The sequence below is a fragment of the Haliotis rufescens genome, unplaced genomic scaffold, assembly GCF_023055435.1.
Source record: "Haliotis rufescens isolate VD_foot unplaced genomic scaffold, xgHalRufe1.0.p SCAF_18, whole genome shotgun sequence".
NCBI classification, from domain to species: Eukaryota; Metazoa; Mollusca; class Gastropoda; order Lepetellida; family Haliotidae; genus Haliotis; species Haliotis rufescens.
In genome coordinates, this window is record NW_025963868.1 from 7,698,606 (window position 1) to 7,714,614 (window position 16,009).

General features: G+C 40.3%; 1 protein-coding gene and 1 long non-coding RNA gene across 2 annotated transcripts; both read right to left on the reverse strand.

The window, feature by feature from the left end:
- Nucleotides 1-900: 900 nt before the first annotated feature.
- LOC124149700 lies at nt 901-8,768 on the reverse strand. The gene is made up of 4 exons (XM_048398034.1): nt 8,668-8,768; nt 6,185-6,466; nt 3,402-3,535; nt 901-1,024 (listed from the first exon to the last, which is right to left on the reverse strand). The coding sequence occupies exons 1-4, from the start codon at nt 8,693-8,695 to the stop codon at nt 998-1,000; spliced, it is 471 nt and encodes a 156-aa protein (XP_048253991.1). The 5' UTR covers nt 8,696-8,768; the 3' UTR covers nt 901-997.
- Nucleotides 8,769-8,853: 85 nt separating this feature from the next.
- On the reverse strand, nt 8,854-9,600 carry LOC124149655. The gene is made up of 3 exons (XR_007221790.1): nt 9,447-9,600; nt 9,198-9,270; nt 8,854-8,958 (listed from the first exon to the last, which is right to left on the reverse strand). It is a non-coding gene; the product is annotated as an uncharacterized LOC124149655 (long non-coding RNA).
- Nucleotides 9,601-16,009: the final 6,409 nt, after the last annotated feature.

Sequence of the window (16,009 nt, forward strand, 5' to 3'; positions counted from 1 at the left end):
TATACGAAATTCAGGGATTGTATTTTTCCCTGAGAAATTAGTTCACCTGTACGTGTAATTAAAGGGTAAGTATAACATAGAAGACAGCATAGAGATTATCACAAGAAGGACACATCCACCACAAAAGATAATAATGTAACAAAAGGTAGAAACAATACAACTGCGACGCGGAGACATAAACTCTAGCAACACACAGCAAATAGGCATCAGTATGATTATGTACACAACAACATAACGAACCAATCACTTCATATTGGACTGAACTCCGCAGTTTTATAGTGCTCGGCGTTCCTATAACAAGCCTTCTAAAACAGTGGGAAGTGAGTTCTTTGGAACTAGTTGTAATAAAACACTGTAATAAGCACCTTAGTTTGATGCGATTAGACATTTTCTCGCCGCGAATAGCTGCAAGATTGCTGATGAGGCGTTAAGCAAAACTTACTCACTCACTTAGTTTGATGCATACAAAAATGCACACACACAAAAATATTTGTTGAAATCCTCCTGAAGCTACATACGTTTGGGAGTAACATGATATTAAACATACGTTTTAGCTTAACTCCAGTTCTCAAGGTGTTTAGGTGTAAACTAATCAATTACTTTGTAAACGCTACTTGGAGAAATACTGAAATACTGTGTCGATTCACAGTAGGGTACGTAAAATACGGTCAGGTATTTTCTTGCAAGAAGTGTCTGTGAGGACAGAAATATCCCACTCTCATTATTGTGTTGAACTACAGTAAAGTACGGTTATAACTAACTCAAAGGGACTACTAATTTTAGTTCGTTATAACCGTAGTTCGTTATAAGCATATATACAGCATAACTACAGCAACTAGTCGGGACCAAAAAGTAAGTTCGTTATATCCGTAAGTTCGTTATAAGCGTGTTCGTTATAACCGTAGTTTACTGTATGTTTAAATAATGCTGTAATTCAAGTCCAAAATTATCATCGCAAAAGACTCTGGCAGCTTCACGTCGTGCTTGTCTGCTTAACTCACTGGTCTGATTCATGCAGGTGGCTCTGGAAGTAGCAATTACAAACGGTACAATAATATATTATCAGCACATCGCGTATGAATGCCCACACGACATATATTGGTTTTCTATAGCAATCCATGCAGCACCAATTGTGTTGTGACATTTGCAATTACATAATTTTGTTTTTGACATATGATCACGCCATTGCTGTAATATATATAGTAGCGGATGCATCGTCCATCGGCATTCATGTCGTAAGGTGGTAAAAGCTTGGAAATGACATACGCTACAAAATACATAAGGTATATATAAAGCATTGGTTATAATACGTAACAATATTACATTGTCTCTTTAGAGCTATTATCTCGACAAAACATACTAAGAGGAAGACACACACACACACACATATATATATATATATATATATATATATATATATATATATATATATATATATATAAAACATAAGGAAGAGAAATGTGAATGTCAACTTCCTTATAATTAGGAACACAACGTTGTGTTCTTTATGATAAAGAAGTTGACATCCACAAATTCTCTTCCTTATGTGGGTCACAAAGACTTGAAATAAAACAAAACACATAATAAAATGTACATGGAAAGTTAAAACATATTTACAGTGAAATATAATTAAAAGAAGAAATACAAAACAAACCACGGGGGGTAATCATTTATCATATTTACATTGAGAGTACTTGCATATGATGCCTGAACAGTTCCAATGAAGCCTGCAAATATCTCGATATGATTCAGCAGACTCCTAAGCAAACACATTCAGCCCGAGCTCAGAGGCTGTAACCCGGAGAATTTCCGCTGTATGTTCTGTCTGAGGGAATAGGTCGGCTGCTTTAAACACATTACGCGTGTCAGATTGTATTGCCAATTCTGTAAACATCCCGTACAATGTCCTTCAGACGGTGAATATGAATTCAGTTAGTGTCAGCTTTCGGGGCTTGGGAGAGGACTAATGCAATCATTATGAATACAATCTACGGATTCGTTCCTGATTTTTTTGGTCTTGTTTGTTTAGAGTGCAGTATAACGTATTATGGTGTTTTTGAGTTGTGTCATTCCACATGGTATCATTGCTCCGAGTGGAGTACACCGTGATATGGTGCTTTCAGAGACGTGTCGTGCCACGTGGTATGATGTTTGCTTAGAGTGCAGTTGACCGTGGTAAGGTGCTTTTTTTTTACGTGCCGTGCCACGTGGTATGATGTTTGCTCAGAATGCAGTACACCGTGATATGGTGCTTTCAGAGACATGTCGTGCCACGTGGTATGATGTTTTCCCAGACTGCAGTGCACCGTGATATGGTGCTTTCAGAGACGTGTCGTGCCACGTGGTATGATGTTTGCTTAGAGTGCAGTTGACCGTGGTAAGGTGCTTTTTTTAACGTGCCGTGCCACGTGGTATGATGTTTGCTCAGAGTGCAGTACACCGTGATATGTTGTTTTTAGAGACGTGTCGTGCTACGTGGTATGATGTTTGTTTAGAGTGCAGTTGACCGTGGCATGGTGTTTTTAGAGACGTGTTGTGCCACGTGTTATGATGTTTGCTTAAAGGTCAGCATACCGTGGTATGGTGCTTTTAGCGACGTGTCGTGCCACATGGTATGATGTTTGCTTAGAGTGCAGTTGACCGTGGTATGGTGTTTAAAGAGACGTGTCGTGCCACATGGTATGCTGTTTGCTTGGAGTGCAGTACACCGTGGTATGTTGTGTTTTAGAGACGTGTCGTGCCACGTGGTATGATGTTTCCTCAGAGTGCAGCACACCGTGGTATGGTGTTTAAAGAGACGTGTTGTGCCACATGGTATGATGTTTGCTTAGAGTGCAGTTGACCGTGGTATGGTGTTTAAAGAGACGTGTTGTGCCACGTCTTCTGATGTTTGCTTAAAGGTCAGTATACCGTGGTATGGTGCTTTTAGCGACGTGTCGTGCCACATGGTATGCTGTTTGCTTGGAGTGCAGTATAACGTGTTATGGTGTTTTCTAGCGACGTGCCGTGCCATATGGAATGGTGTTTCCTTAGAGTGCAGTATACCGTGGTATGGTGTTTGTTTGGGGTGCCGTGTCACGTGGTATTGAGTTTGCTCAGGGTGCTTTGTCACGTGGCATGTTTTTTTCCTGGGATGCCGTGTCACGTGGTATGGTGTTTGTTTGGGGTGCCATGTCACGTTGCATGTGTTTTTCTTGGGATGCCGTGCCACGATGTATGGTGTTTGCCTTGGGTGCTGTGTCACATGGTATTTGTGAGACGACGACTTTAATGACGTTCTTCCTCAAGGGGCCAGGTGACCTCCCCATCACAGTTGCATAGAGCCCGCTGTCAGTCTCTTCTACATCTACAGGCCGGGGGTCAGTAGGCTGATTTTGTGAGTCCGGATCAGTCGTATTTACCTGTTTTCTGTAGATAAGGAAAACGACGACGACGACAACGACCATGATGAGAACCAGGGTAGAGGAAACTGCAACAATTATTGTGGTCTGTTCTGGTCCAATATCGACATTGTTTGGGGCACCTGCATCATTACCTGAAACAAAACTTATCACGATACATATTCATTGAGAATGTTACTAATAACGTGGTATACACGTGATAAATACACAGCCGTCATTGTGACGCAAAAGATGTGACGTCACAGTCGTATATAGAAAAGCGCCAAATGCCAAACTCTCTGTTGTCACCAAAACTTAAAATACACTCTCTTTGTAGATTTCTATTGTGTTTTCTTCACGAAATGTATTGCCACACATCCTTTGAATTTTGTAGTAACGGTAACTTTACAATTTGTAACCTATAATTGTAGGTATAGTTATTTAAATACGCCTAACGACAATGATTGAACAAAATTCTATTCTATGAATATTAGCTTCCGTGGTGGTGCGGCTGTCAAACCAGCTGTTTTAATCAGAGGGGGTTTATTGTGATTTTAATAGCCTCTGATTGACCAGTCAGAATCGAGTAATTTCCAAATTCATGGTAGAATCGTCAATAACATGCTCTACTTTTTATAGATATATGTGAGTGAGTGAGTATGGTTTTACGCCGCTTTTAGCAATATTCCAGCAATATCACGGCGGGGGACACCAGAAATTGGCTTCACACATTGTACCCATGTCGGGAATCGAACCCGGGTCTTCGTCGTGACGAGCTAACGCTTTAACCACTAGGCTACCCGACCGCCCATAGATATATGTAATAATATTACAAGATAATACTTTGTAATACTAAGATTAAGTACTATGAATATTTGAAGCACATTTCTATTTCCCCTCCGCTATGGAATTGCTGGAAAATTGCTACAATCTTACCCGATCGCCAGCACACATTACCACCAAACATTACCGCTGTTCATTAGACTAACATATTTCCTGGTCGACACAGATAAACAATTTCAGTTGATTAGATGTCCACTATTCAATACAATCGTTTCAAATTCAAAAGAAATCTGCATGTACTAAAAGAGAAGGGAAATCACACACGTATCAATGCACATCAAATTTGCGATCAGTTCGTTAGTTTTTCCTGCTTGATGATAATTTTGAGGAAATTGTATGCGAGTCCTGCATAGGTCATTAATCAGCATGAAGGCAATCAATAACAATTGAGAGTTTGAACCAGGCAGGGGTAATTCAGGTATTGCTTTATAATCATTGTGATTGCTGCAATGCACTCAGTTAAATAATAACGGTATTCTAATTCGTGGTGATACAGTTAGTATTCAGATACATATTAACTTAAAGCATTTATTATTTTTTAATCGATCTACTAGGGGATCATGAAATATAAATGCTATGATCTGTCGTCCCTCAGCAATATTCCAGCTATATGACGGCGGTCTGTAAAAAATCGAGTCTGGACCAGACAATCCAGTGATGGACATCATTAGCATCGATCCACGCAATTGGGATACGAAGCATGCATCAACCAAGTCAGTGAGCCTGACCGACCGATCCCGTTAGTCGCCTCTTACAACAAGCATAGTTGCCCTTTACAGCAAGTATGGGTTGCTTAAGACCTTATTCTACCCCGGATCGTCACGGGTCGTTTAGATTTGAAAATTGAACGAAGGGTTTCTGAACCAAAAGTAAACACTCCAAAACATCCGCAGCATTGCACCGTGACAATCCACGTCGTACTCGTTGAAGGGTGTGGGTGTCGTGTAATTCTTAGTTTTGACACTTCAGTGAAAAGTTGTCAAATCACTCTGAGCCATTAGTATTGTTGATCGTCATTTTACACAGTAACCTGCAAGTTCTCAACTTCTGCTTCGATGCAGTATTAATTGGATCAGATTGGAATGCATAATTTACAACATGGTGAACACCCTGGTAGGACTCAGGAGCTGTTAGTCAATATGCTCCATGAGTCTCAAACTGTCATTTGCAGACTTTGGAACAGGTTTCTGCAGATACGAAATGTTAAAGATCAACCAGCCCCAACAGCTGAAACCAGCCCCAACAGCTGTTCACTTGCACCAGACCACCAGAGTTTAAGTTACTGACCAAACGATTAGAAATTGTCTGTATGCAGCTAATCGGCATGCTCTGCGACCACGTGCCGTACATTCAACAAATCGACACATTCTAGCCATATGCCGATGGTGTTTAGATCTAGAAACTTGGGGAATCGCTGATGGTATCCTGTAATGTTTTCTGCACTGGGGACACGTTTTCTCAGAAGCTACTAAAGTTAAGTGAATGAATGCTTGCACGCTTATCTATGAGATACTTGACATGTGAAAATGTGAAAATAAGTGCCATAAATTATGTTTTTTCCATCCCTTGCTACAACTCTTTTAGATTGATTTGAAGACACAGTTAAAGCCCTTGTTCCATATTATTTTTTTCATTTCGTGCATATGGTCTGCAATGGGGAAAGTAAAATCAGATTTTGTCAAGACATGAAGCACCCAGTGCCCGCCTCTGCTTATGAAAACATACAGGAATCTATAGTGTAGTTAACAAACTTCCCTCAACCAGGATCGGCAGGCTAGCACTTTGAGCCTCAGACTGACATTGCGTATTATTCTGTCTTTGTCGTTTATGCACCTCTGTTCGTGGGTTATCGAACAGCATAATCCACATGCAATCAGTGTCGCATTTAAAGGAAATACAGTTTTCAAAGGAAATTTAATCGAAGCAGGTGTGTGTTGTGGAGGTTACGCTAAATCACTCACTTTTAATAAGTTTGGTAACACCACCACAGGTCAGATTCCACTGTTGGGTGTGACAACTGAATATCAGTCTCACAGCTCCCAAATGAGATTCTGTCACATCCAGGCTTGTTGTGGCACCATGTACAACATTGGACAGAAGCTCAGCGACTGTCCCAGTCTGTAGTGAGAAGTTGTAGGCTGCTGAGCAATGGTACCCTTGTATATCGACTGCGAGGGACAGCTTTTCATGTAACACGATGTCATCAGTCCTGTGATTGCTTGTTATATTGCACGTTGGAATCTCTGAAACAGACACTAGTTCCTTGCAGATACTTGTTTTTGTGTTTCATGAAAGTAGAAAAATCGAATCACGTGCACCGTTTCTTAGAGCAAGAAGTTCAAGTCACACACGGTCACATATTCAATTATTTGTCACGAACATGTTAACAAAATATCATCTCTCTACAAAGACATCTTGAAGTGAATGTTGAAATAACGGTTCTGATGGTTATTTTTCCTATTTTGTAATGAAGACGTTTGACAATGGGGGCGACCAATTCAGGTTTTCTTAGAGAGGATGTGTGTATGTGTATGTGTGCATTTGTTTTGTGCTTGCATATATTTTCTTAATACGTTCCTGAAAATATAGTTCTCCACCTTACGTTTAAAAACGCACACAACTTATGAAATTATTCAGTAGGCATGCTTATATGTCATACGTCATCTCCTCTTTTCATAGAAAAATACTGTTTAATGCTGACTGAAAAAATATTTTGTGTGATAAAGAATCACAGCACCTGTAAGTCAATACCAATGATCCCCACCCTCATCCTTTGTTAATTACATGGTCGGTCACTAACAGTAATGTAGCTGTAGTGTTGTGGTAACAGAACGCATTACCATTACTGAATTAATAGTTTTCCTTATAGATAAAGTAGACACAATACCAGACCTAGCGGCGGTCCAGTTGTGATGCATTGAGTATGATTTACATTGTTTCGTTTTCATACATTGTTTGTATTTGTGATGATGTGTGGCTGGTTGTTTTGTTACGAGTGGGATGAACGGCAGGGGTTCCCGCTAATACCACAAATAACCATTACACGAATCACACAACCATCTCTGAAGTTAAAAGCTAGATTTAATAATTAAAACAAAGATAAGTATACAACAATTCTCAGTTACTAGGCAAGGCACTTATATACACTGTTATCTGTTTAGCCAAAGCAAAATTGCAAATGTACAATATAGATAATAGCCATTTCAGATTTCTTGTCATCGTATTTTCCCAACGTATTCAATCTCACATCGTTTCAAACTAATATATCACAGTTCAGATGATAACTGGATAACAACAGTTTCCTCCTTCGAAGCGTCGACAGGACCTTCTAACTTTGTCTACGGACATAACGCCTGGCTGAACTGCCCTCGTTCAGTTATACCATATTTCTCCCTCTCCAATTCTTGTTCCTTCCCCTTTTCTTTTTGATAACTTGGCCCCATATAGTTATCAAATTTCCAAGTAAGCTACTTGAGCACACAGAAGTATGATCGGCCCACACCAATCAATTAACAAGCCAACTCAAACTCCAATCACCCCACAAGCACGCTTCTCCCCATCAGACAGCTTGCTTAACTCAATCAAGCATGGCGCCGTCCACCGAAACTGGACCCCTTGTGAACCTCACAATATACAACGTCACTCATAACAGTTGCAAGTACGAACACGAACACAGTTCACAAGGAAAATGAAATCTATTTTAGAATGCCCGAGCATTAATGGAAGACAACTGACAGACTTCATTTCCTTTATCAAGAACATGCACTAACAAATTGGTTTGACTCACAGAAAATATTTAATTGGCTAACTGTTATATCTTGATACTAAAATAGGTATGTCTGCTATTCTGTCTGTTTTGCTTTAATTCAGTAGCCCTAAACGTATGTAACTAGGAAGCCAATTGTAACAGTACTTGGGATCAAGGAAAGGATTAGACAGACATTTCGCAATGCTTAAAGTATCGTCGTTGATAAGTAACGTTTTCACGCAAAACATGAGACATTTATTTGATTCTTTCAAGTTTGTTTATTTTTCTGTTGCAGTTTAAGAATCAATTCAAATGATCAAATCTTACACCACTCTCTCGGGAATATGCCTCTCACCATATTCATAACGTAGTATCTGTATACATTGAGGGACAATGCCCCAAATAGCATTTTACATATAGTTGCCATCAAGTGTGCAATCGTATCTACGTTTCCATCGACATTCGTCAGAAACATTTGAAATATATCTGAAGTGGAAAATAACCTTTTTCGCAACATTCCATACCCATGTTTCATTAAATATACATTGAACGTGAACATGTGGCGAATGAAATAATACAAACGAAATATATTGTCTAGACGTATCTCATTATGTTGGGGACTTTTTAATACATGGTAGAACTATGGACTGATAATTAAGCACTGTGAGTATTCAAATTAACTCTATTTTGACTCACTTGTGACCACCAGGGTACAAGATGACATGTCACCCCCATCAGTACAGCTCCACGTCCCTGCATTTGCTGGTTGTACACTGAGTATCCTGAGTTTAGTGTGAGTCGAGTTAATGATGCTTGCATTGTATCCCGTATCATCAAAACACTGCGGAGGTTTTGCTTCACAACTTGGGGAAAGAGTTCCCTCCGGTGTTTCGTACCGGAGAAACTTGAATGGTGAGTTTGTAAAGCAGGTGATGCTGGCAGATTCATTAAGGTAGGATATGTCAGGGCAGATCAGCTGAGGTATACCTGTAACGAAAGTAACTGAACTAAAGCCTACAATGTGACGCTTTCAGGAATGTTACACTTATAATTCTTGTATTCAAATGTGTTATTTATTGCTTTAATTTTGGTGATATTACGTGCATTAAGTGCAGATCTACCAACTGTATTTCAATAAATAGGAACATCATAGATAGCTGCATTAAGATTTATAATGTGTTTTTTATTACGGTTAATCTCCTCGTAGAACATAGAAAAGTACGTACTGCATAAAACGTGTGTAGTGAAGAGGACTTTCACAAATAGGAAGCCTGCTGTTCTCATGATGGACTGCTTCATCTGTCAACAAATACACCAAACACGATGGCTGTGTTGCTATAGGACTGGGTAAGAGACAACTTTTAATTATAACAACATTTCAGTAAGATGAGTTCAGTTGAGGGGACATTTAGAACGTTATCATTCGTTCAAGCGGCCATGATTTTAAAGCTGTTGCTGTGGAATATTGTACTTACATTATGATCTTTGTTTACAGGTGTGTGTCGGAAGACCGCACCGTCATGTCACGTCCGAGCCTATGTGGTAAGTACAGGGAGCGCATAGACGGTTGCAGATCATAATGTCCTTCCTGGTTTCAGTGGTGTTATCTTCTGCATATCAGTCCTAACATGGCTATTGAACGTCAGTATGACAGCCGTAGTGTAAAGTCATAGTTTAAGGTGTGGCACTAGGTGAAACTTTATATACTGAACAAAAGTTCCTGTGGCATTGAATAAGATTTAATGCAAAGTTATGTTTTTTACCAAATCTGAAACAATTTCGGTTTGCAACAGATAAAAGACTCCTTTTAGTGTTCAAATGGTTTTATTGGAAATACTGACTTCAGAAATGCGTGATTTCATAACTAACATGAACATGGCAAAATGTCAATTTACAAATGAATAGCGTGTGTGTCCACCTCTGGTTGCGATGCAAGCAACACATCTTCGTCTCATGGAATGGACCAGGCGTCGCACAAAGTCCTGTGGGATATCTGTCCATATCTGCTGGAGCATGTTTCGAGGTTCCTTGAGTGTCTGTGGAACACGTGGTTGACGTCGAAGGCGCCGATCCATCTCATCCCACATGTGCTCGATTGGTGCGAGAGCAGGGAAGCGAGCCGGCCAGGGGATGACATTCACGTTGTTTTGTTGAAGAGAATCCTGAACAAATCGAGCAATATGAGGCCGGGCGTTGTCATGTTGAAAGGCAATGCCTGGGCCATGACGACGCAAAAACGGTAGAACAACAGGGCTGATGATCTCGTCGCGGCAGCGCTGTCCATTGAGATTTCCCTCTAACTCTATCAAACGGGTCCTCTGTCTTGCTGTAATCCCACCCCATACCATAACGCTGCCGCCCCTAAACCGATCTTCTTCTTTTATGACACAATGATTGACGTAACGTTCACCTCGACGTCGGTACACTCGAATCCGTCCATCGCTGTGGCTGAGGTGAAAACGAGACTCGTCAGTGAATAGAAAAGTGAATAGTGAATTGTCCCCACTGCATGGTCGTCCAGTGTAGACGCTGTCTGCACCACTGTAGACGTGCTAGACGATGGTTTCCTGTCAAAATGGGACATCTGGCGGGTCTTCTGGCGACAATCCCTGCAAATCTGAGGCGACAACGTACTGTTTGTGAAGATATTCGTCGAAGGCCAGGGATGCTTCTTGCAGTCACTGTTGCTGGCTGGAATCGATTTCGTAGGTGTGTTGTTTGAATCCAGTTGTCTTGTCGATTATTGGTTACGTGTGGCCTGCCACTCAGAGGATAGTCGCTGACTGCATTCGTCTGTTGCCAACGTTGCCATAAACACCAAACGGTGTTTCTGTGGACGTTAAATTGTCTTGCAACATCACGTTGACTCGTATGCTTCAAGCATACCAATGGCTCACATACGCTCATTTTCGACTAAACAATGCATATGGAATCCCGTTAACGCACATGTTTTTGTACCCATTCTTGGGTAGTGAAATGCATAGGGTTGCATTAAAGTCAACGTTTGCATGGAATGCATGCTTTTCTGTGACAGTTGCGTTTTTGTGACTTGATTCCATACATGTACTACACCATACATGTAGTACACTTATTTAGACAGGGATATTCACTGTACGTCTATAAGAGAGAGTCGAGCCTGCGTCCCTGAGACGAGGTATGATATTTATATTTTATAAATTGTGCATGATTAACTATATATAAAGAGTAATTTGTTTTATATAGAGGTATTTGTTCACTTATTATATGCCGGAAGGAACTACAAATCTAAATGTATTATTGGTATTATTGTTATCAAGTGCCTTTCTACTGTCATTGCCAATGATGTTTATATTAAATTATGCATGTTTTAGGTCAGATCCGGACAGCCGTGTAGTTCTCACTCCACCCCCAATGAAATAAATCCCTTATGACCCAACAAGTACTCCCTTTGTCTTCTTTGAGACGACTACGAGTACCACAGTAACATGACGACAAAGATATAATACGTTCAACGTCAAAACTGTCTCAAAGACATTGTCATGACATGATGACAATAACACACGTCAAATCCCAAATTGACGTTGACTTTTATCGACGTGTCCAACAGATGTTGACCCAGGGCCTTGGTCATCGTGTTGTCCTCGGTTACAGTTTAATACATGATCAATAACCACGTTGCTCCGTCCAGCTATATGGCGGCGGTCTGTAAAATACTTAAGTGTGGACCAGACAATCAACTTATGGACATCATGGAAATCGAGCTGAGCGATTGTGATACGATGACATGTTCATACATCATGTAGATATGTAATTCCGTTTGAGCACACATCTTCAAAAACCACGGATTTATTGGATTTTGTTTTATTTACACCACAAGCATGTGTATATACTTGGAAACCGTGTCCGGGACATAACTTCACTCCGACTGTGTGTAGACATTTGTTTAAAATGTATTCCATGCAATCAATAAACAAACATATAGACACTCACTATCGCAATTGTAGTATAGATTGTGTTTTCGGATTTTGAGACTCAATGATGACGTTCGTGTAAATGATAAACATGTTTTTTCGTCAATGGCAGAGAATAATCCATTTGATCATTTCGAGATGATAAAGTATCCGAATGGCTTAGTGAAAATTAGTGACGACACCATGTGTTCGCGAAAATGATAATATACTGAACATCAAAATAAACGCGAAATCTTCAAGTTCCTATTTAATATGGGAAAATGGTTGTGAAAGCGGTTGGCTGCTATGGTTCCATTGTAATGAGCTTTTATTGTTTCAAAATGACCCAAACCAGAGTTAAGGGCAGTGAATTCTTAATCCACAGCGCTCAATCGCACCGACGTTGAAGTCAGTGTGGGATGGATACGCACGAAATGCACGTGCTTCTAATGCCCCCAAAACTCTCCGTGAAGATGTTGTCTTTAAAAGCCACGAAAGTGTCACTGTGAATCATTCACTCATCAACGTCAGTGACAATGCCACGACTGTCATAGATCGATCGAGAGAGAGGTATTGGGCAACTTCAAACTGGTGAGAGTGTTCAGAGAGTTGCAAACACCTTTAACGTCCACGTTTCCACCATCTACCGTCTGCAGGAAATATTCCAGACAACCAACAGCACCAGAGACAGGCATCGTACCGACAGGCCACGTGTGACAACAAAACGTCAGGACCGTCACATTCACAGGTCACATCTGCAAGAAACTGCTAGGAACGTCGTAGGAAAGTTCCAACACAGTAAGACGGCGACTTTGTGACAGAGGGCTTCAGTGTAGGTGACCATCACAAGGTCCTTTTCTCACTCAACGTCGCCGTCTCCTGAGACTACAGTGGGCCCAAGCACGCTTGAATTGGCGTCATCAGCAGTGGAGAGTTCTGTTCTCTGCAACAGAACAGAAGTCGGTATTGTGTTGATCGTGCGGATGGAAGTTTTAGAGTATGGCGACGTCGCGGTGAGCGCTATCATGACCAGTGTCTCCTTGAACGGAACTCGTGCGGTGGTCCTTGTGTCATGGTTTGGGGTGGAATAGGGTTAAATCAGAGAACTGACCTTGAAATCTTTCAGAACGTTGGAGCTGGTAGGGGCAATTGTGTCACTGCTCAGCGTTACATCGATCAGGTGTTGAGGCCCCAGGTTGTACCGTTTTTTGCAAGACATGGTAACGAGACACTTGGACTCTTTTGCAGATGGCGCTCACTTAATCATGGGTAATATGTTAATCTTCTTTTGATAATCTTGACATTGCATCAGCATTTATGTTAGACTTCCCTGGCCCATACTTGATGGAACAAATGTCACTTGACAAGGCAGTCAGCCACCGGTGTCCTGTAGGTTCGAGACGAGCAGTGGATTATTGTCTGTTAATACCAAAAAGTCATGCCCATAAAGGTTATCACGGAACCTTTCAGAGATGATCCGTTTTAAGCACAAGAAAACAGGTTTGTGTGTTGAGTAGTTCTGCTCTGATAGGCAAATATTGACAGTAGCTGGTGACCTCGCTTAATTAGGTGAACACTACCAAGCGTTTCGTTTCCCGATGAACGTCATTATGATTATGTTTACGATTATGTTGACAATCGAGCGGAGACATACAGAACTACTTTAGGGAAATTCCTCAATGTCTAAAAATAACATTGAAATTCATTAGGGAAAAAAGTGAGCGACATCGGTTCAGGCTATGAATTATACAGGCTTAGAAGACAGAGATCATGTATATGTCAGGTCACCGAAATGAAGCGTCCATTCGAAGCTAGGACAGGGAATGCTCGATTTACGCCAAAAAATCACTGAGCTCCACACTGTCGGGTATTGCTTCGGTAAATCCAAGCGGTAATCCCTGTCATCATTAGCCATAGTATGGCTCAAACACACACCCAAAGTTCACAGAACGTTCATATCAATCCATTTTCAGCATCATCCGGGTCTGGATTTCTTTCCAACTCTAACTTTACTGTGTTCAACTTTTATTTCAAGTGAATTACATTGCCATAGCCGCCATTTTCTACCGTTTGTAAAACCAAGCGATGTCACTCCGCGTTGATAGAGTTCGCTTTAAATAATTAAAGTTTGATGTTTAATGGATTATTTAATGAGACAGTGCCTCACGTTAGCAAATTAACCATGAAGCGCTTCATATATTAAACATCGTTATTTTTTTAGAGTAAGTATCTAGTAAATTGTTCTACATAGATGTAACTGGGCCTCGCAGATAAACGAAGTTGCCGGACGATCGCATCCAAAACTTCAAAATTGTACGAGGCATGTCAGTAGCATGTGCATAGAAAGCCACAATTCACAGAGAATGTCAGCATAGTCACACACACACGACTATAGTCGTTATCAAGGTTTTGTCTTGGATGAGGCAGGATTGTTTATAGCTGTGTGTCAGAACTCAGCAACTCCGAGCCATTGTGACATGTATGGGGAAATACATATCTGATTACAGATCACAATGTCCTTCCTGGTTTCGGTTTTGTTATCTTCTGCATATCTGTCCTAACATTGCTTTGAAACCTCACTTATTTCATCGTCTCTAATTTTACTTGCAACAATATTTTTAATTTCATTAATACCATTCGAAAGAGTACGTAGATCCATGCAACTGCAGAACTGGTAGTGGGGATAGTTAGCATGTGGTAAATCAAAACACTGAACGTACGTCCTGTGCACGGTCATTAATTTGGTCCTTATTTAATCCTTATAATCACAAGGAATCTCTAACGAGTCCATTGTGTTATTCCGACTATATCAGTTTCACGTGTTTATGAATCACTATTGAATAGTAATGATACCATGTATTGCCCGACAGTTGGCACCATTCACCGGCACATGCAAAGGCAACTCAATTGTTTACCTGCAAATTATCCTCCTTGATGTGGGAGGAATGCTACAAGTGTTGTATATCTTAGACTTTGACCATATGTTGATATGAATAAAGAGTCTGTTACAAATAATTTCTGTCAACACTTGAAATAAAAATGAAGTCATATCAAGTCTTCCAGGTTTCAAAGAATATACAATATAACCGACCGACATACATTTTTATTCAACAAATAAGCCGACCCATAAAACATTATAAGCAACAATACACTAAAACAATATAAACAATGTTGAAAGAATTTTCTGTGGCAAGCGGAATATTGTTTATATAACGTGCTGTTGATCTTCAAAATACGTGTGGTTATAGTGTTGACAGTATTCTCATAATCCATTCTCGTAAGGCATGGCACTCTGTCGCCCAAGCTCAATATTGGAAATTGTTACATCTTAACTTTAAAATAGACAACTTTGTACACTGAATGTCAAAACTTCAGATACGCCGAAGGATGAGAAGATATTTTCTGACAGTCGTTGTAGGAATAGTGAAAGATCACCATCAGGAATATCAAACTGTCAAGTATCTTAACGATGCTTTCATAAGATAGGTATACATATTATTTTAAATAATAGTATCTTATTGATGTGTTAGCATGAGCTGGGGGAAACTGAATGTTTTATTCGATGACGATTTGAGGCTGAATATAGAATATAACTTCGATGCTTATTCCATTTTTCGTACCTGCTCAGTATGCCGCGTCTTCGCAACACAATCACTGTAGTTATAAAAGCAGTCACTTTTAATCCAGTAGTTTCACAACAATGTTCAGATTTCAACATATTCGTGCTCCAGTCACATCCCGATCGAGTGCCGATATTACAGTTGAAATACTATTATCCCAAGTTACCATTCTTCTTGGAACACATGCTGAGCAAGAGCATATAGATGTGGCTAACAAGTTGCTATTTACTCCCTCTCGTGTAAAACCTCTCAAAAGAACACCATTGTTTACTCTGTAGCTGCAGTACAATATGCCCTTGGTCGTGGAGAAGCATTTCGGAACAGCATCTGTTCCTTAACGAGAAAGTATTTAGCCTATAATTGAGCTATTCCGGTATAAACCCAATTTGTGACTAACTTGTAACATTATCATTGTCTCAAGAGGCCTGCTTTCTTCTGTCAAAAACAAATGTGAATAATTTGCAAAACGTGTCAGTGAGGGAAATGCAT